The sequence below is a fragment of the Alnus glutinosa genome, chromosome 4 (genome assembly GCF_958979055.1).
Source record: "Alnus glutinosa chromosome 4, dhAlnGlut1.1, whole genome shotgun sequence".
Taxonomy (NCBI): domain Eukaryota; kingdom Viridiplantae; phylum Streptophyta; class Magnoliopsida; order Fagales; family Betulaceae; genus Alnus; species Alnus glutinosa.
In genome coordinates, this window is record NC_084889.1 from 7001666 (window position 1) to 7023921 (window position 22256).

The window sequence follows — 22256 nt, forward strand, 5'->3', positions numbered from 1 at the left end:
GTCCAACAACCAGAGAAAAAGTACATTATGTCATGAGTGCACAATTGATTCGTTTTTCTGTACATGGAGCTTCCAAATGGAAATGCATTTGAACAGTACTACTTTAACTAATCAAAATTCTTAAGAATTTTTTTTGATAAGTACGCAAATTATCATTAAAAAGCGCAAAGCACAATCCAGGTGCACAAGAAGTATACAAGGGAAACGCCTAATTAGGAGAAGAAAAAAGAACAAGAAAATCATTAAAGCTAATCACTAAAGGAGCTAAGTACGCAGCTGTCCAAGAAAAAAGAGAATAAAAGGTCTTCAGCTCCTCTAACGTCATTTCTTGGTCCTCGAAATTTCTATCATTTCGTTTCCTCTACAAGCACCACAAAAGGCAAGAAGACACCATCTTTCACACAACAGTACTTCGGGAGCGTTCACCCGTCCACCAACAAGCTAATAAATCAACCACCCTATGAGGCATAGCCTAGGACAACCCAAAGCGACTGAAGATAGCATTCCATAAGGCGTAGGCGACCTCACAATGGAGAAGAAGATGGTCCACAGACTTTCCATTCTTTTTGCATATACAACACCTATCAACCACGATGACATGCATCTTCTTAAGATTGTTTATGATAAGAATCTTCCCTAGAGCCGCCGACCAAGCAGAAAAAAGCCACTTTCAAGGGAGCTTTGATCCACCAAATACTCTTCCAGGGGAAAGGAACGACATCTTACAAACAAAGACCCTGTAGAAGGATCTAACATCAAATTTCCCTTTGTGAGAAGGGGCCCACCAAAGCTTGTCTTCCCCTTCCCTTCTCACTCTAAGGGAATACAACAAAGTACAGAAGGAAGCCAAGACATCCATCTACCAGTCGTGAACAGCTCGAAAAAAAGTTAACATCCCACTGAAGGGAACCACTAGAAAAGTCCAAGTGAGTTGCAACAAACGCATCCTTCTCACAAGCAATGTCATATAAAATCGGGAATACTTCCTCAAGGGTCATCTCTCCACACTACACATCCTCCCAAAATTTGATCTTGAACCCGTCTCCTATCTCAAATTTAGTATGGTTACAAAACAAACTCCACCCTCTCCTTATATTCTTCCAAAGCCCCACCCCATGCGGCCCTGGGAGATCCATAAAACACCACCCACCCCAACCACTTCCAAATTTAGCATCCAAAACAATTTTCCACCGAGCCTCTCTTTCATGCACATAACGCCACAACCACTTCCCTAATAGGGTCATATTGAACATCCTCAAGTTCCAAACCCCCAAACCTCCCTTAGAAGTAGGGGAGCAAACCTAGGACCAACTAACCAAGTAATATTTGAATCCTTCACCCATCCCACCCCATAAAAAATCTTGATGGAGCTTCTCTATTCGATTTGCCACACCAGCAGGAATAGAGAAGAGAGACAAGAAGTACATAGGTAAATTGGAAAGATTGCTCTTTATAAGGGTAACCCTACCACCCTTAGACAGATACATCCGCTTCCAGCTAGCCAACCGTCGCTCAACCTTTTCAACAATACCATTCCAAATAGATTTGGCCTTGTAATAGGCCCCCAGCGGAAGACCAAGGTACTTCAAGGGCAAAGAGGAAACCTCACAACCCCAAATGGCAACCAGTCCATCCACATTATCCACAGGAACCAAGAATGATTTGGCCAAGTTAACCTTTAAACCAGAGAAAGCTTCAAAGCATAAGAATAAAACACACAAATAGCGAAGATGGTCAAGATTAGCCCCACAAAAAACCAAAGTATTGTCTGCGAACAACAAGTTTGAAATATTCACCACCTTAGAAAGCCTAGTTCCCATAGAGAAGTCTGATAGAAGACCCTTGTCAACAGTATCAGTGAGCATTTTACTTAAACCTCAATGACAATAACAAGCAGAAGAGGAGATAGAGGATCTCCCTGCCTTAACCCACGAGAGCTACTAAAGAAGTCAGACAGAGTGCCATTCACCAAGACAGAGAAGCACACCGAAGAGATGCAATGCACCATCCAAGATCACCATTTCTCCCCAAAACCACACCTTCTCAACATATACAATAAGAACTCCCAGTTGATATGATCATATGCCTTCTCAATATCCAGTTTGCAAAGCACCCTTGGAACACCAGATTTGATTCGACTATCCAAACATTCACTTGCTACAAGAATTGAATCAAGGATTTGCCTACCTTTCACAAAGGCATTTTGAGATAATCTTCTCCACAACTTTTCTCAATCTATTAGCAAGAACTTTAGCAATGATCTTGTAAACTCCACTAACAAGACGAATAGGCCGGAAGTCCTTAAGATCCATCACCCCAGACTTCTTTAGGATTAGAGCATAAATGTGGCATTAAGGCTTTTTACAACTTACTACGAGCATGAAAGTCTTGGAAAACCCCCATTATACAGTTTTGATCACATCCCGGCAGTCTTGGAAGAAAGCCATGGAAAAGCCATCAGGACTTGGAGCCTTATCTCTGTTCATGCCTTTCACCACCTTTAAAACCTCTCTCTCCTCGAATGGGTGCTCTAATGAAGAGGGCTCCACCGCATCTAAAGAGTCGAAAGCTAGGTCATCCAGCCTAGGCCGCCAACTGTACGGTTCAACAAATAAGGTCTCATAGAACTGAGCACCATGATCCCTAATAACCGGTTGGTCGAAAGAGGTTGAGTTGTTTACAAATAGCGACTTTATGGAATTGAATCTCCTACTCGAGTTGGCTACCCGATGAAAAAAATTTGTGCATTTATCTCCCTCTTTAAGCCAAAGAACCCTCGACTTTTATCTCCAACTAATCTGCTGTAGAAGAGTAGTTTTTTTCCAGCTCACTTATGACCAAACTTTTCCTCACCTTCTCTTTAGGAACTAACCCTCGCTCTTCCTCCACTCTATCAAGAGCACTCAATTCTTTCAAAAGAGCTTTTTTAAGGCGCTCCACATTACCAAACACCTGATTGTTCCATCTCTTTATATCAACCTTTAAGGCCTTAAGCTTTTGAGCGAAGAAGAAGCTAGGACATCCTTGAAAGCAAATGAGTGACTTGGTCCAAAGAGAAATTGATAATAAGCAATTCTAAATAAACTTTATCATCATTTTAGTATACGAGATATAAAATCAGATAGGAGGCCAGATTAACTTGATCTTGTTTATCCATGCACCGATCCAGTACAAATCATGACTCACACATACAAAATACATCCATACTAATAGAACATAGAATAATTGGGTTTTCAACCGTACTGATTACAAGGACTCAAGATAAACACTTCTTCTCCCTCTTTACAATCGACTAGAACTCTATCTAGCTTTATCTCTTATCTATCTAACTATGAACATAGAAGTTGAACACAAGAAGAACACTATGTTATCTTATTAGCACTAGAACTTCAGATAGGAGACGTATTCCTATCATTAGACTTCCGAACAGATTGCAACGCACAAGACTCATGTTTGAACTATGAGTCTTGTGCTTGAGTTGCGTTAATACCCTCCCGCAAGATCAGCGGGGGGAAATGCACATTGAGCTTGGAACATAGTAGTTGAAATCGAGTAGAGACAAGTGGTTTAGTAAGTCAGTTAGTTGATCCGAACTAGGAATGAAACGAATGTCCAAAGATTTATCAGCAACACGATCACGAACAAAGTGGAAACAATTTCCACATGCTTGGTACGTGCATGAAAAATTGGGTTGACCGACATTTATGTGGCCCCAATGTTATCACACCACAACGTTGGTGGAGAAGAGGGTATAATCCCAAGTTCTAGTAGAAGGGCGCGAATCCAGAGGAGCTCGGCAATGGTATTAGCAATAGCCTTGTATTCTGCTTCCGTGGAGGACCGAGAGACGATTGCTTGCAAGAGCTCCAAGAGATCAATTTTGAGCCAAGAAACACGCAGTTATGCACCTGTTGAGCGACAATCATCTGGGCATCCAGCCCAGTCAGCATCTGAGTAAGCTTGCAATTTGGTGTTCGAGGTGCAATGAAGAAGAAGACCATGAGAAGGAGTATGCTTTAAGTACCGAAGTATGCGTTTGACAGCCTACCAGTGAGGTTTAAGTGGTCTATGCATGAACTGACATACCCTATTAACAGCAAAACTCAAATCAAGATGTGTGAGTGAAAGATATTGCAAGGATCCAACAGTGCTCCGATAGAGAGAAGGATCTTCCATAGGATCACCAGTAAAAGCTGAGAGATTGGAAGAAGAAGCCATGGGAGAAGTAATCGGTTTGGCCTCAATCATATTGGTTTTCTTCAAGAGATCCAAGATGTACCTGCGTTGGGAGAGAAGAAGGCCGGATTCAACCTTGAGGACTTCAATTCCAAGAAAGTAATGAAGATCACCCAATTCCTTAACAGCAAAATCAGTACTTAGAAGCTAGAGTAACTTTGTAATTGCAGCAGGTACTGAGGTTGTAATTATGATGTCGTTGACATAAATAAGAAGATACATAGTGACATTCTTGTTCCGGTAAAGAAAAAGAGAAGAATCTGCCTTAGATCTCACGAAACCAAGCTGCAGTAATTTGGTACTCAGCCGAGAAAACCAGGCTTGGGGAGCCTGTTTTAAACCATAAATTGCCTTTTGGAGCTTACAAACATGTCGAGGAAAGCTTGGGTTGGTGAAGCTAGGAGGTTGCACCATGTAACATCTTCGGATAGAAAACTATGAAGAAATGCATTTTGAATATCAATTTGCTTGAGAGACCAAACTGCAGAATAGGGAATAGATAGAACCGTGTGGATTGTTGTAGGCTTAACAATTGGACTATAGGTCTCTCCATAATCAATGCTAGCTTGTTGATGAAAGCCTTTGGCAACAAGTCTGGCTTTGTGGCGTTCAACGGAACCATTTGCTTTCCTTTTAAGTTTGAAGACCCATTTACAGCCGACAACATTTTGAGAAGACTATGGAGGAACAAGCCCAAGTTTGGTTTTGAAGCAATGCATTAAATTCTACTTGCATAGCATTCCACCATTCAGGAACAGTGATGGCATTGGAGAAGCAGGTCGGCTCCACAAGTGCAGATTGAGATTCTGCCAGTAATACTCGAGGAATAGGATACTTGATGGTGCCATTCGTAAGCTTTCTCTACTCGATAATGTTATTCATGGCTCTTGTACACATGAGATGATTCCGAGCAGGAGGTTCATCAGTGCTAGAGGTGGAACTAGGCATGCTTTGTTCTGCAGAAGGAGGAGGAGATGGACTGGAGGATGATGTGGAAGGAGATGCTGTCAAAGGAGGTGAACTAGGCCAAGTAAAGACAGTAGATGGAAAAAGGAGAGGAGGACCAGAATTCTGGATAGGTGAAGAAGACTCAGTGACTGAATTGACAGCAGCAAAAGGGAAGCTATTCTCATGAAATATGACATCTCGGTAGATCTACATTCTGCCAGATTCTATATGAAGGCATTTATAGCCTTTGTGATGTGTACTATAGCCTAGAAAGACACATTCTTTGGAACGAGGGGAGAATTTATGTGAATTAAACGGACGAAGGTTAGGAAAGCATGCACAACCGAATACTTTAAGAAAGTTATAATCAGGAGCACTATGAAAGAGTTTCTCAAAAGGAGATTTGTTATGCAGCAATGGGGTTGGTAACCTATTGATGAGATAGCATGAGGTAAGACAAAGTGGTGTCAATGAGATGACGATGTTTCCTCTCAACACATCCTTGTTGTTGATGTGTGTGAGGGCAAGAGATGCGATGAATTATACCTATGTATAGAAAATATGTATGAAGATTGCGATATTCACCACCCTAGTCAAATTGAACACTTTTAATTTTGGAGTTTAGTAAGCGTTCGACCATGACTTGGAATTTAAGAAAGGTTGGCATAACTTCGGATTTGGATTGAATTGCAAAAACCCAAGTATAACGACTGAAGGCATCAGTAAACGACACATAATACCAATTTCCATTAATAGAAAGAGTTGGGGAAGGTCCCCATACATCGGAATAAATTAAATCTAAAGATTAAATATGCGTGAGTTAGAAGTAGAAAACGGCAATTGATGACCCTTGGCTTGTGGACAAGTAGTGCAAGGGGAAGTTGCCTTATTGGGAAGAACTGGAAGCTGAAATTGAGACAAGACTTGGTGGACTGTGCGGAAAGTGACCCAAGAGCTTGTGCCAGTGAGCAATAGACGTTCGCTCTCCTACAAGAGCTTGTTTTATTGATGAAGAATTGAATGAAGGAGTGAGTTGATACAACCCATCCTTAATGAGGCCTTGATGGAGGGTGATCCCGGTTTGAGAGTCCTTGATCACAAAATGAAAGGAGTGAAATTCAAAAAAGACAGAATTATCAACAGCAAATTGTACAACCAAAAGAAGATTTTTGCAAATTAAAGGGACATAAAGAAGTTGATTAAGAATAAATCTCCTACGGGAAAGAGTTAAAGAAGCAGAACCAATATGAGAAATCGGCAAACCTGTTCCATCTCTTACGCGGATTTGATCCTGACTGGTATAATCCTCATGTGATAGATTGAGGTGCTGGAGCTCGCTAGTGATATGATGGGTAGCCTCGGCATCAGGGTACCAAGTGTCCTCAGCTGGCAGAACCGGAGAAGAATAATAAGCACTGTGGAGGAGTTTGCGAGGGTCAGAGAAGGAAGAGGATTCCTACCTTTGACAACAACGAAGAGTTGTGTGTCCAAGCTTTCCACAAATCTGGCATGTAGGTTGGGAAGAGGAAGCAGCATCATTAGAGAAATAGGAACCACGACCACGGTTGTTGTTGAAAGATCCACAACCACGATTGTATGGGCGGCCACCACGACCACGATATCCTCAACCCCTAGACATGGGAGCCCGAGAGGATAAATTTGCAACAGGTTGTTGAATATCAAGGCCTGGAATTTGCTGCTCCAGACACATCTCATGAGGAAGGAGATGGCCATATAATTCATCAATAGAGAGAGGATCAACATGGATAGTGATTGATGTAACAAATGGATCATATTCGGATCCAAGGCCCTTGAGAAGAAACGAGACACTCTCAAATTCGTTGAGAGGCTGACCAGCAGCAACCAGAGTGTCACTGAGGGTCTTAATAGTCTGGACATACTCAGTGATTGGGTTACTTCCCTTCTTAACTGTAGCGAGTTGAAAATAAATCTGCATAACTCGGGGCTCTAACCTGAGAAGCAAACATAGTGAGCAGAGTTTTCCATAAAGCCGAGGATGTGGCACAACCAACGGCATGAACAACATAGAGTTCGATAAGTGTGGAGGTGAGGATGCTGAGGATCATCTAATCCCTTTGACACCACACGAGATAAGCCAGATTGACAATAGTAGCAGGAGCTTCAACATTGGTACTGGTATTCGATATTGTCTGAGCAGGGGGTGGAGATGAGCCATCAATGAATTCGTAGGCATCTTGACCCTTAATATAGGCAAGGATTTGTGTTTTCTACGCCTTTCCTTTGGAAAGCTTGATATGGAGATTGGGGTTCATGTTTGGAATGGTAAAGACAACTTGTTGGGCGGTTCGTGGTTGAGGGTGAGTAGCCATGGAGGATATGGAAGCGACGGAAGAGGAGGAATCAGATTCTGATTCAGCCATTGATCAAGACGTTTGTCTATGTATGGGCTCTGATACCATAATAGAACATAGAATAATTGGGTTTTCAACCGTACTCATCAACATGAGCTTTCATTGATATATATAGACTGATTACAAGGACTCAAGATAAACACTACTTCTCCCTCTTTACAATCGACTAGAACTCTATCTAGCTTTATCTCTTATCTATCTAACTATGAACATAGAAGTTGAACACTAGAAGAACACTATCTTATCTTATCTTATCAGCACTAGAACTTCGGATAGGAGATGTATTCCTATCCTTAGACTTCCGAACAGATTGCAACGCATAAGACTCATGTTTGGACTGTGAGTCTTGTGCGTGAGTTGCGTTAATACATACACAAAGGGAATGCTATCCCCCCAATCTTAATGTGGAGGTTAAAATTGTCCCCCACATGACATACATTCTTGGACTACAAGTCCATACTTCATCTAGTGGCTATTTTGTCAATTAATGCAAATATGTCATGGATTTGATTTCATTGGCTAATCTTTTAAATCATAAATCTATAATGACTACCATGGAAGTGCAAAGAGCTAGTCTCACCAGCAGAAGGCAGAACATCATGTTATGTCCTTTGCTTGTATTGAAATCAAATGGTTATGAGGGCTTCTTTAAGACTTACATATTCATATAACCTCCCCAACTCCTCATGTTCACAATGCTAGATATTAGATTTCAGTTCTATGCACCGTATATCTTCATCTATCACATTATAATTCTAGACATGTTTAATCTAATGTGCAACCGAGCAAAAGGTTCCGTTTTTTTTTCCTTTCTAAAAACACGGATAAATGAGTGTTGTTGACAAATGACAAGTATCGAAGGCACATGAGTGTTATGTATATTTATTGATTGACATTGAATACCTTACCTCTAAAGTACTCACCACAATTAGTAATCACTAAAGGCAGACATACATGTACAAGTCCAAAAAGCCTACCTTAGCAATTTCTTGAACAAGTATATCCCTCACAAAGGCACCCTGAGAATGCTCGTCACAGAAAAAAGAAAATAACAAAAGGATCTGCTCAATTCAACTCAGATTGAAAATTTGTTTCAAAAGTGTGCAAGAATTTAAAATACCTTCTCAGTTAAAGTAAAAGAAAGGACTTGCTTGATAACCACACTAGAATCAATTTCCACTGCTTCTTTACTGACCAAGGCCTTCTCTGTTTTCGCACGGCGGGACTGCCATAAGAATTATTTGAGGCTCAGGATAAATTAAGCTAACAAGACCAAGCTATAATAGTTGGAAAAGAAACATGAAAATTAGAAGGTGTAATGCAGCGGAAGACTTGGTAACAACAATCAGAAGCGTCCGCGTCTTCTGACCAAAAGATAAAACAAGCTTTCAAGCTTGAAGGAACAATAAACTCTACAAAGTGTTGAGAAATTCTCAAGTTTGATTAATAGTTCAAGGGTTGATTATTAAATTGCAAACTTATGTAGTTATAGAAGATAAATACTTGTAAAGAAGAAAGTAAACCTAATCCTAGTAGTAATAGTAAACCTAGTCCTAGTAAGGAAATACTTGTAGAGAAATTAAACCCAATCCTAATAAGAAAAGGAAATGATTAAATCCTAATAAAAAGTAGAAAGTCAATAAAATTGACTTTTGTGTCCTACATCATGGTGCCCCTACCATGTCACATAAGCTTTTCAAGAAACACCTATGAAATCCTTGTGATATTCTTTACAATAAGACAGATGTACTAATCTGATGCAGACCGGTCTGAGTAAAACAGCTATATCTTGTGACTTTGATGTTAGATGAAGGCAAACTCAGTGGCTTTATAAAGCTGATTCAAAGGGCTACAATTTTGTATTTCAAGAAAAATTTTCAATTCCAACGTTTATTAGGTCAAAACGAACTGTGAACAAAAGTTTGAAAATCTCGTACAAAAAGTTTTGCTAGATGTTCGCTCAACCAAACTTGCAACTAGTTGTGGGACAGAGACTTTGCTAGACACTCGCTTGACCTTCGTGTGAGCGAATTTGTGATAAATACTAGTTTTGTAATTTTCATTTCGGGGCTGCCTCCCTAACTTCTATTGAAGCACAATAAGGACGGCTTGGCTTCCAAAATTCATGTTATTTTCTCCGTTTATTATTAAGAATACTCTAGAGAGTTTTTATTTAGTTTTACTATAAAGAATTTTTTAAGATTATAGAAGAATTGTGAGTTATTGTGCTTGCAGATTTTGCTTCCCACTATGCCATACTGTATCAGCTACTTTCTTACCATGGCACACAGAGGAGCACATGGAGGAAGACATACAAATCTTGGTGATGTGTATCAACGTGATGAGACAACATGTGATGAGTAACTAGAGGCACGTTTGCAACGAATGGAGGAGTGGCTTGATCAGATGCTGCTTTAGCTGGTGCTAACAAGCATCACCGTCAACCAATTTTGCGTTTTGAGAAGGAGGATGACAAGGATAGTGGTGAGAGCCCATCAACCCATTAACAGAGCGTGGAGCGAGGGTGCGTCCCTTGGTACCTACCAACGCTAGCAGATGGGACGCAGGTTTCAAAATTGACATACCGGGTTGAGGGATTTGAAGATCCTTTTCAATAATCATTGGATTGGAATTTCCCACCAATCTATGACATCGATATCAATGATGAAGATCTTGTGAAGGTAAGTTCTTTGTCATATAATCAAGAAGTTGACAACAATTAGGATACACATTATGTGTTTTGGATGAAAGTTGAAATAAGTACTTCAATTGGGTCTTGAAAAGATTAATTATGTGGATTTTCTTGGGAATGAAAATTTTGTCAATTTTTCCTAACCAAAATCTTGATGTTGGTTTTGGTTTTGGCATGTTAGAGGAAACTTTGATTTTATGCGGTAAAGAAATAACTTATCATTTTTCGGATTTTTTTTTTTTTATAAGTAAGAAAATTTTTATTAATAAAGTGTAAAGGCGCCCCTAAGTACACATGAAGTATACATAGGAACAGCCAAAGCCAAACCACAAAAATAAAACAACAAAACCCACCGGGATCAGAATCTCAAAACCCGAAAGGAACACCCAATAACATCCTATAAAAATAATAATAATAATAAAGAAAAGAATGTGTAAAGATTGAGTTATCTCAATCTAGTGTGAAGAATTTCATAATTACTATCAAGAATCATGGTATGGTTAGTTGCAAGGTATTTCTTTTTTGGTATAAAGTTGTTTTGATATTGAAAAAGATGGGATGGAAGAGATTAATTGGGCATCCAAAAGATCGAGGCAAAGATGACTCGAATTCGAGGACAAATTCTCTCAAACCCGGAGAGAATAATGTAGGCTAGTTTATGGGCAGACCAATTCTAGTAAAATTGATATATCTTTGATTCCAATATCTGATGAAGACAATCTTGATGGAGTTTGAAAGTTTATTCAAAGGGCTACAAATTCATATTTCATGAAGATTTTTCAATTCCAACGTTTACTGTGTCAAAACGAGCTGTCAAGATAAATGCATAAATTTTTCCTAAGAGCCTCGTTGGAGTCTCGGTTAGTCCCGTCCGAACAAGCACAAGGCAGTAATGTCCGGTTGGTACAGCGGTCGAAGCTCGTCTGAATGAGCACAAGGTAGTAGCGTTTGGTCGGTATTGGAGGTCGGAGCTCATTCGACCGAGGGAGTGTCCATAGGGTTTCACTCATTTCTCATCTGAACGAGATCGTGGATGTTAATTTTATTTTAGTCTTTTAGTAGGGTTACGACTTTGTTTACCATATAAACTAAATAAAGACGGCTTAAGCTGCAATTTATGTTCTATTTTCATCAATGTTTTTTTTTTTTGTTTTGATAAGTTTTTTTTTTTCATTAGTTTTTACTAAGAAACTCCCTGAGTTTGAGTTTTTTTTCTATTTTCCCTCAATTCCTTGATTCTTCTTGGTTTTGGGAAGAGTTGTAATTCTTGTGTTTGTTTGATTTTGCGATCCACCACACCCACGCTACGTCATGTATCCAAAAAATCTATACTATTTATGCATATCCTAAAAAGGTATGTATTTATTCACTAGAAGGAATGCCAATTTCAACCACCAAAATTGGTTCAGAATTGATTCCTTTAATGCTCTTTGGCAATGTTAAATCACCACTTATTCTAAAAGTTTAAGCTAAAAGGAAAAGATAAATTTAATCATTTACTCAACATTTAAGAGCATTCTTAGTAGACTGATCAGATTTTACTTGCCAAAATAGCTAAAAATCAGTTTTTACTATTATAGCTATCCACTTTTATAAAGCACCCCCAGTAGCCTCACCATTTTAGCTATCAACTTTCACTATCCATTTAAATATTCTTTTTCAAATACTTTTTTATTCTTTCTCTAACATTTATATTTTTGAATGTTTGTCTTTTCCTTAACGGTCATATTTCTGAATATTTATCTTATTCTAACGGTCATATTTTTTAAAATGTCTTTTCCTAATGGTCATATTTTTGAAATATTTGTCTTATCCTAACGGTTATTTTTTTTCCCCTAACGGTCATATTTTTCAAAAAAAGGTCATATGCTTTCAATATAAATAAACGTTAGGATAAGAAATAAGAAAGGGAGAGAGAAATGAACGTTTGCTTCGAGTGTGAAAAAGAAATAATAAAAAAAAAGGTATAGAAATTTTATTCTTTTGTTAAGTGAACAGTACTCTGGAGTGTTTTTTTTTTTTTTTTTTTTGGCAGTTTTTATTGATTTGGCTCACCAAAATAGCTAAAAAAACTGTTTTGATGAGTCTATTAGGAATGCTCTAACAACTTTACATGTGGCCTCAATTTTTTTTTTAATAGATGAGGCCCAACACGTAGAATATTTAATTGAAATGAGGGGTGGATTAATGAGGACAGGGTTCGAACTAAGGACCTCCGCCCTGATACCATGTTGAGAGATTTGCATGAAAAATACTAGAGAGAAAGAGGAGGCATGCAGAAGCAAATCTGGAGACACGGCGTGGTGGGCTTGCTTTGGGGATGAGATAGACGGTGGCTTGGAGCTGAATCGCCGCAGCACGACGGCTTGGACGTGAGTTAGGGGTGACAAAACCGGCCACAGCAGAACCGACTCAAAATGTGGCGCAGATCGGACTAGGCAAAAGTTGGGCGTCGATCGGTGGCCTCTGTCCAAATCTGAGTAAGAGTTGTTGTCGGCTACTGGGCAAGGGTTTGGTTCTGGCATGGATTTATAGATTTGTGCCATTTTTTTTTTTTTTGCAAGTGTGCAAAATCTATGGTGAGGAGATTTTATTTATTTATTGATAAATAATGTCAAATTTTATAAAAAAACGTGAGGTGCCCCTAAATACGCTGGGGTATACTGAAGGAACACCAAAAAAAAAAAAAAGACGCATCCAAGGACACCCGCAAGAACTTGCAAAGAGAGCCCACAACCCAAGAGCGCTTCGTCAGAATGCTGAAAGAACCCTCTTGCCTTTACCCCAACTAGAACAAACACCTCAATTTGACAGAACCCTCATACCTTTACCGCGGTAGAACAGACACCTCTAGTATCAAAATTGATAGAGCACTCCAAGTTTTTAAGCTCCCTTCTCCATTTTGGTTTAGAAGGAGAAGAAGACAATAAGACAGAAGAACAAAGGAATTCACAAGACCATTGGATTGAATACTGGGGCTAGCTTATAGCTTTCATACCATGTTAAATCACCCTTTATCTTAAAAGTTTAAGCTAAAAGGAAGCGATAAATTTAATCATTTAATCAATACTTTAACAGGCACAAATAGTTCATATATTTTACTCACTTATCTTCTAGTTTAGAGCAACAGCCACTACGTACACATGACTACAAGGGCACTGTAAATTAACTAGAATGCAATTTGTATTTTTCATCAGTCTATTTATGATATAACTTCCAATGTCATATGTTTCAATCATAAGACAACATGACCTGAATGTGAGTTTAGTCAAGAAAGTAGCAAAAGAAGTCACAAGAGATAGAAAATCTAACCTCCGTTAACAGGGACTCTAGACGATCAATTCTGAAAACACCATCCTAAGAAGAAACATTTTAGGAATCAGGATTATGGTTGACAAAGTATGTTTAACATTTCTTTTTGCTGGGAGATTAAATACATACGCATTACAGCATTAATAGCTTCAAAGCAATGAGAAAAATAATTGAATGAATTCTGGACAAATGAAAAAAGAAAAAAAAAACAAATTCACCTCATAAAGAAGAGCTTGCAAAGAAGACTTTAGCTTTGGTGAGCTGTCAGTCAGTACTTTTCGAGCAATCCAAGGGTACGTACTACCCAAAACTTTGTAATCTGGGTTAGAGCTAACTGCAATTCCTTCCAATACAGCAAGGCTGAGAGCCAGAAAGAGAAATAAGAAGACTTTAAATACAATAATACTAGCAATAATGAGAAACTTGAGGCAAAAAATGTTACTCAACAACTCCAATAAACCTTGAGAACAATATAAATTTCACAAATAGTATCATGTATGACGCAAAAGTAAAGAGATCAGCTTGGATCTCTTCCAAAAATAGAGATGACTACCTCCGAATTACAAGAGAAAAATATGAAGGTATTTGAAATTTGAACTTATACCTGCAAAACAGATTTAGAAAAAAGAAAAAAAGAATAAGAATAAGAAAAGAAGACCATTTTAACTAATTGTGGGAGGACACAAACAACACCATAGATTCTTTCAATCTTAATTTGTATAAATGACACATTGCATGAGGATAAGTACCCATTGTGCCACACTTGACTAAGTTGTAATATTCAGACACAGAAGCAACATGTGCTCGCCAAAGAAACTTATATAATTTATGTTGCAGTTGTGGATGAATCCATTATTTTTTTTATAGAGTAATCTTTTCATTTAAGAGAGGGCTCAAGGAAGAGTTTAAAACTCAAATGACAACAAAGGTAGTCTTATTAGTGATCATCTTTGCTGAACTCCAATTCTCCTGTTGTGCTAAAAGTGACCTGAAAAAATTGTGCTTTCTTTAATGTAAATAGAAGTATTGGTTATTTAAAAGCATCTTGTGGCACACAAGCTCTCAAGTTTCAATGAAACACCTTTGGAGGCATCCTGTTGTGTACATGTGTGGACTTCTCATATCTCTTAGTAAATTCAATAACGTATTAAAATTTTGGGCCATCATTGTAACTAAACTTCTCCAGAATGATTCCCTGATATGCCATTTAATATTATTGATAGGAACACTTTTGGATGTGACTATCTTAGTTTAGATGTGATTTGTACTAGTGTTTTTATGGGAAAACTTCACTTAGAACCCCTAATTTTTTTCTCTCTCTTTTTTTTTTTCCCCCCTAAAAAAAAGAATGGGTATTTTAAAAATTTTGATAGGATTTAACGAAAGGTTTTGAAAAAAAAAAATTGAAAGATGGATACCCTAACACTTTTTAAAGTTTGAGTACTTAATTGCAAAAGTGATGAAAGATTAAGGGTTATAAGTAAAGTTTTCCCCTGCTTTTATTCTCTTATTTTTTGTCGTTTCTTTTAATTTGCTTCTGTTTTTTCAAGTTTCTTCCATTCTTTCGTGGTAAATAGTATTTTCCCCAAATTCCTATTTAACCATACTTTTTTTTTGTTAAGTAAGTGCAATTTTATTAGAAAAAGCAGCGAAAGGCGCCCCTAGTACACACGGAGTATACAAGAAGCATAAGCCTCACCACCGACCCAACAAGGAACAACCCAACCCTAAGCCCTTAAAGCTCACAATCCTCAAGCTTATCCCACCGCCTATTTAACCATACTATTTCATATTTCTATGAGAAAAGGTGAAAGATGTTGAATGTCACATTGGACTTGGTATTTCAGATGTATCAAACAGGGGGATAAAAAAAAAGAACCGGATCCATAGAAACATTCAGCATTACTCATATGAACTAAAGCCCTTCAAAAAGAGTATCGATGCCAATTAACATATTTGTAAAGTGGATGTATGTCTTGCATTGGTTAGACAGCACCTTACATGGTTGTTCCTAAATTTCCCAACAGGTCTCCAAAGCTAATGTTTCGGACTCCTTTAGCAACAGCATCCTGGAATACACCTATATACAGACAATGCAGTTAACACCAGAACTCATAGTATGACCTCCAGAGAAAGTCAAAAAGCATAAAAAATGCAGCTATAGGGATACCCAGGTTCATGTAGACAAAAAGAGAAAACCTGTTAAAGCCTTTGTAACAGCTTCCTTGTCTGCAGTTGGTGGAAGAAGCCTGTAGAATTTGTGAGTAAACCAACCTTCTAAATTACCAACATCAATGAGCATAATCTCTAATGAAAAGATAGATAATCATGATACCCAAGAGTAACGAAGTCCTTAGCCAAAGCATCAAAATCACGGTTCACAAGGTGGAGACAGGCTTCAATAAATCCGTCACGAAGTTCTTGTTGAAATTCACCCATCATACCAAAATCTGGGGGTGAAATATATCCTAGTTAATACTTCTTTTGGTACAAATAGCAAAAGTTAATCTGCATGTTATATATAATCTACCAATACGTAACAGGATAAATTAAACAGCTGAGATATTGGGCAAAACTATCTCGTTACATAAATGGATACGTCCAATAAATATTTAGCCAACAAGCCAAAAAGAAGATGCAAGTGCAGAGAGGCACAACCCGAGTACACAAAAATGTTGATAAACTATAACTACCTATGAGTGAATAAAACATGTAGAATATGGAGGTTCAGCATTAAAATGCAGCCTCCAGATGATATTTTGGAGTAAATAGTACTGCAGCTCCACTGATATCTTAGACTATGTATTGACCCTCAAATAGCTTTTTCTACAGTTCTTCAGCCTCTGGTGAGTTTTTCTTGACATGGTACGGCAATGCCATGGAGGTTGTGCCACATTCTTTTCTTGTTAATACTAGAGTTTCAGGGACTTAACCTAGATGGAAGGTAGGAGTAAGTCGGGGGCAAGAGGTAATTGGTGATAGTGGAATAGGTAAAAAACAACCCATTCTCTGAACAATCAGTGTAAATTTAAATGGCTAAAATTGCTTTTCATTATCAAGATAAGCACCATAAAGGAAAACAGACTATCTGATGGGAGGATCAAGGAACAGATTTCTCAGATTCCATATATGCCACGATATTCTAATAATTTTATGTCTTTGATTTTCCACATCATATCAATCAAGGAACTGGATGCCTGAGGTCCCACCTTTTAACAAGTGAAAATTTCATAATTTTACAATCATGTCTTGGATTTTCCGTTTCATAAAATCATAGATCATTGTTGGTTATTTCTTCCTCAGAAATGGCTGAGTTTTTCTCATAATGGCAAAAGATATCACAGTTGGAGCTTTTCATGCCTGCCTGAAAATGCGGAGTAAAACCCACGTATATCAGCTTAAGCTGAAGATTAAGCAAGGAGAGATAACTCAAGCTACCTTATATATATATATATTATATTATGACGAGGAACCCCTCCAAGGCAGAGCCACTTCGTGTACCTACCCTTGTCAGGTAAACCTCGGATCCGTGTAAAACACTCCCTCCACACGGATCGAATAATACCCCGGCTTCGCCGGCGGGCTGGCCCAAAGGATTATTTGCACCCAAGGGGATTCGAACCTTATATTCTTCTTTATGGATAATTACCAGATTATCTAGAGAAACTTCCTAGTGACGCTTAAAGTTCAAGAAGATCATGGGGCTACCGAGCACCCTTGAATTCCTTACAAGAAGAGGAACCCCTCCAAGGCAGGGCCACTTTGTGTACCCACCTCTGTCAGGTAAACCTCAGATTCGTGTAAAGCGCCCCCTCTACACGGATCGGATAATACTTTGGTTTCGCCGGCGAGTTAGCCCCGAGGAATTATTTGCACTTAAGGGGATTCAAACTTTATATTCTTCTTTATGGATAATTACCAGATTGTCTAGAGAAACTTCCTAGTGACACTCAAAGATCAGGAAGATAATGGGGCTACCGAGCACCCTTGAATTCCTTACAAGAAGGTATGGTTCAGGTTATGGAAAATGGTCCCTTGTTTTTTCTTTTAATAAAGTATAGGTATTTTTAGTAACCATTGATTTCAAAAGCTTAAATTGTCAGGAAGTGGCCAACAATCTGTCTCAATCTTAGAAACACATTAACACTAACATTCCCATACAGCCTCTTTTTTTTTTTTTTGGATGAATGAGTAATTTTGTATATATCAACCAAACAAATACAAAAGGGGAACACTTCAGTAGCACTAAAGACAAACCCTAAACAAAATACAAATCAGAGTACTGAACTATACTGCCATAAAAGAGCAGAGACACTAGCTAGCCCATATACAACAACAAATTGTGCTTTACAGATTCAGAGCAAAAGAAATCACCAGAAACAAAGTTACCAAGGCTTGAACCAAAGATCCCACATAAATACTCATGATAAACTACCACTGATCCCAAAAATTAAATAAATAGGAAGTGGGAAATGTAGCCATTTATATTCATGTTCCAATGTTACCCCTCATATGTGACCCCTCGTCCATGACCCATCCATTGAACATGTGTGGGTCCTCAATGTGCAGGCCATCTACATGACTTATTTTTTTGTTATTGCATAATATCAGTAAGCATGTGGGTGAATTCAGGATGTTGGATTCTGATAAATTTCAAATTGCTGCTTTTCAAATTGCTTTTGCTACCTACAGCCTAGGAGATGTCAACCCTTTCTTTCAAAATTCTCAAAGACCGTAAATGGGGAATGGGGAATTTAAGTCCTGAAAGTGGTTGACAAGAAAGAACACCTATGCATATAAATCCCTCTCTCCCTCTCTTCTTTAGGTTCTTCACAACTTGGCATATGTTGTACTCACACATAACAGAACTTGACTGCGTCACTAACCTTTTTGTTGCTGACATATAATATGTCTAACATTTAATTTTCAAATGTTTTTGAGGATGATTATGCAATAAGAACTAAATGATATAAATTACATGGTCTTCTAAAGGAAAAACAGAAGCAAAACAGCAGGGAAGGAGCAATAGGTCTATCCAAATGGACCAATGGTTAGCCTAACAATCAGACCATGCAACAAACAAATTAAAATTACTGCAAGCTAAGCAAATTAAGCAGACAGCACAACTGATGCACAGATACAATAACAATCCATCAATGCATCTTCAAAGTTATGTTGGTTGTCTATTCCCACATTACCCCCATGTACAAATAGGATAGTAACAAATTGGTAGCAAATTTAAATTGGAACTAAATGATATTAAAGAAAGGCGTGCATTTGAAAGAGTCAACAGGATCAATTATTAAGTAGAAAGACACCTGGTGTAAAAGGGAAAAGAAAGTGGTAATTAATTATGCAATAAATAAATCAGTCGATTCTATACACTGGCATATTCAAACTCGTAAGATATACCTAAATAAGCTAGTTTCCCATCATATGTACGGAGAAGGTTTCCAGGGTGTGGATCTGCATGATAGAACCCATATTCCAGAAGTTGATTGAATGAGCAATAGACTCCAACCTATTCAGCACCAAGAAACAGAGATCTCATTTAGGTTCAAAAAAATAAAAATAAAAGTATACACCTATACACATATACATTACAAAGGCTTCATAGGTTGATTATTGAAGAACCACATCTTTGCAATTAGTTTAAAAAAACGACCTCAATCAAGTAAAGATCCTTCACTTCTGACAACTTCTGCCCCTATAATAGCCATGAAAAGAGAAGATATCAGCAAAGAATCTCGAGTATATACATAAGGGTTCATTAGAAAGAAAATTTGAGAAAGAATGACTTCTACCACCCCTTGAGTGATCTTCTTAGAAGACACACTTAAGGCAAACAAAATATCTTCTGTTGAAAACCATGAAATTGTGAATCAAGGCATGCCGTGTTATTATATGACTGCTTATATTTTCTGATGAGCCAACCACTCTTGTTCTATCTTTTCTGATTGTAAAATTTCATAAACACTGGAAAACCAAAACTAAGGTAGCATCTTTGTCCACTTTATATATAGACACACATACCTGAACTACGTAATATTTAATTAGTTTCAAAGTTAGATTGTATGGCCTCATGAGCACCAAGTTTATACAATAATAAACCTACAGGCAACTGGAAGGAATGAAGGATGCAAAATTCTATTATTGTATAAAATTGTCATAACAAAGATGAAATAGCAATACCTCGACCCATTCCATAACAAGGACCTTCCGAGTCGAATGCTCCACATACATTTTTGGGACCAAAACATCTGGTAGCCCACCATATAGCTGTCTGTTCAAGCATATATTGCACCACACTTAGAGCCGTGAAACACTTAATCTCAATATTGCATAACTGTATTTATCATAAACTTAGCAAAGAAGAAAAACAAAATTCGTTGTTAGATACTTAGGTGACTTACTCGATATAACCAGCACATAAACACAATCAAAATGTATAATTCTAGGTTACAAGCAGAAAACATTTCCAAATATTCAACTCCAAAATTATATTTATTCCGAGAAGTGAACTACCTAACATAAAGTCAAGGATAGAAAGTAGAATCTGTCCAGTTCTATAAAAACACACCTTAAGGAAGCAAGGTGAAATTTTTATAACCAAATTTGCAAGGACCTAGATCATATAATTATTTTTCACATTGATAGATCAACATAGCTGGAATCACAACGAATGGGTGATTTCAGACCTATTGCCTGTTGCACTGTGATCTATAAGTGCATTACTAAGCTTCTATCAAACAGAATTCTTCCCATTTTGGATTCTATGATTAGCAGAAACCAATCTGCTTTCATTCCTGGCAGAAACATTGCAGAGAATGTGTTGCTAGCTCAAGAGCTTGTGAGAAATTATCATAGAAAGGATGGCAAACCACGGTGTACTTTGAAAATAGACTTGATGAGAGCCTATGATTCCGTCAACTGGGATTTCATTATTCACTGTTTGGCTTGTCTTGGGTTTCCAGAAAAGTTCATCAATTGGATCAAAGTTTGTATAACTTCCCCAAGGTTTTCTGTTTCTTTAAATGGTACTCTTACGGGATATTTTAAAGGGGCTAAGGGACTGAGACAAGGGGATCCTCTCTCCCCTTATTTGTTTGTCATTGCCATGGAAGTGCTATCTCAGATTTTGAAGGAATACACCTCTGCTGGTTCTGGTTTTAAATTCCAATTTCGTTGCTCTAAATTGAAGTTAACCCACCTATGCTTTGCAAATGATCTCTTCATTTTTTCTGAGGCTGATATGTCATCTATTTCTATTATCCAAGCTGCTCTTTTGGAGTTTGAGCAATTATCTGGTCTGAAAGCTAACCCGGCCAAAAGTTCTTTTTTTTTGTTCAGGTGCCTCTCCTGGTTTGAAGTTCTCTTTGCTGGATAAATTGCAGATGAAGGAGGGTCATTTTCCTATCAGATACTTAGGAGTACCTTTGATCTCTATGAAGCTGTCTGCCTCTGATTGTAAGGCCCTGATTGATAGAATTTCAGGCCGTATAGGTTCGTGGACCTCAAGGAACCTTTCTTTTGCTGGAAGACTTCAGTTGTTATCCTCAGTTCTCTATAGTCTTCAGGTCTTTTAGTCAGGGATTTTCATCCTTCCAAAGAAGATTATTAGGGATATTACCCAAAGGTTTAATCGGTTTTTGTGGAATGGGAAAGATGGTGATTCTGCTAAAGCTAAAATAGCTTGGAGTGATGTTTGTTTTCCTAAGAAAGAGGCGGGTCTTGGCTTGAAAAATTTAGAAGTTTGGAATAGAACTTCCATTTTGAGGCATATCTATAACTTATTTGCTTGTGCTGGTTCCATATGGGTTGCTTGGATTAAAATGTACTTGCTGAAAGGTAGGAGTTTCTGGAGTGTGAACATTCCTCAGGATTGTTCTTGGTGTTGGAGAAGGCTACTCAAACTTCGGAATGTTGCTAGGAACTTTATTTCTTTTGAAGTTGGAGATGGTCAGAATATTCATTTGTGGTTTGATAATTGGCATCCTTGTGGTGTGTTGATTGAGAGGTATGGTTTTCGGGTTGTTTATGATGCTAGTAGTAGGCTAAACTCTAAACTTTCTTCTGTTTTGAGTAATGGGATTTGGTGCTGAAAGCCGGCCAGGTCTGAGGATTTGGTTGATATTCAAAGTCGCCTACCAAAAATTCATTTGGGCCCTATTGATAATCCAATGTGGAAGGTTGCTGGGAAGGGTTCTTTTGTGAGTTCTGAAACCTGGGATTTCTTGAGGGATAAGAAAGCTGAAGTTGAATGGTGGCATTTGATCTGGTTTCCTTGTACTATTCCAAAACATGCCTTTATTCTTTGGTTGGCAGTACAAAACCGGTTAACAACAAGTGATCGCCTTCTTGTTTGGGGTTTTAATGGAGACCCTCTTTGTGGGTTCTATCTTCATGTTATTGAAAATAGAAATCATCTCTTTTTTTAGTGTAGTTTCAGCTCGAGAATTTGGAAGTCTTGTTTGCAGAGGTGTCCTGGTGTGCCTTGTTTGCTTGACTGGCAGATTCTGTTGACAGAGGGTTGTAGAAATTGGAAGAAGAAAACCATGTTGGGGGTTTTGTGTAGGTTGGTTTTTGGATCTGCTGTATATGGTTTATGGAAAGCTAAGAATGTTATTCGGTTTTGTGGTGTTCCTAGTACTGAGGAGCAGATTTTTAAGAGGATT

The 22256-nt window shown here is 38.1% G+C and overlaps 1 protein-coding gene across 2 annotated transcripts in view; it reads right to left on the reverse strand.

Annotated features, from left to right (window-relative positions):
* Positions 1 to 22256, reverse strand: part of LOC133867301 (uncharacterized aarF domain-containing protein kinase At1g71810, chloroplastic) — a 38089-nt gene that overhangs the window by 3901 nt on the left and 11932 nt on the right. For both annotated transcript variants that reach the window (XM_062304028.1, XM_062304027.1), the window contains exons 8-18: positions 19774 to 19864; positions 19247 to 19288; positions 18994 to 19102; positions 15917 to 16031; positions 15781 to 15830; positions 15583 to 15661; positions 14135 to 14185; positions 13800 to 13941; positions 13582 to 13626; positions 8698 to 8802; positions 8555 to 8596 (exon numbers count right to left, since the gene is read on the reverse strand). In XM_062304028.1, the coding sequence (XP_062160012.1) occupies positions 8555 to 8596; positions 8698 to 8802; positions 13582 to 13626; positions 13800 to 13941; positions 14135 to 14185; positions 15583 to 15661; positions 15781 to 15830; positions 15917 to 16031; positions 18994 to 19102; positions 19247 to 19288; positions 19774 to 19864 (871 nt within the window). The remainder of the gene's footprint in view (positions 1 to 8554; positions 8597 to 8697; positions 8803 to 13581; positions 13627 to 13799; positions 13942 to 14134; positions 14186 to 15582; positions 15662 to 15780; positions 15831 to 15916; positions 16032 to 18993; positions 19103 to 19246; positions 19289 to 19773; positions 19865 to 22256) is intronic.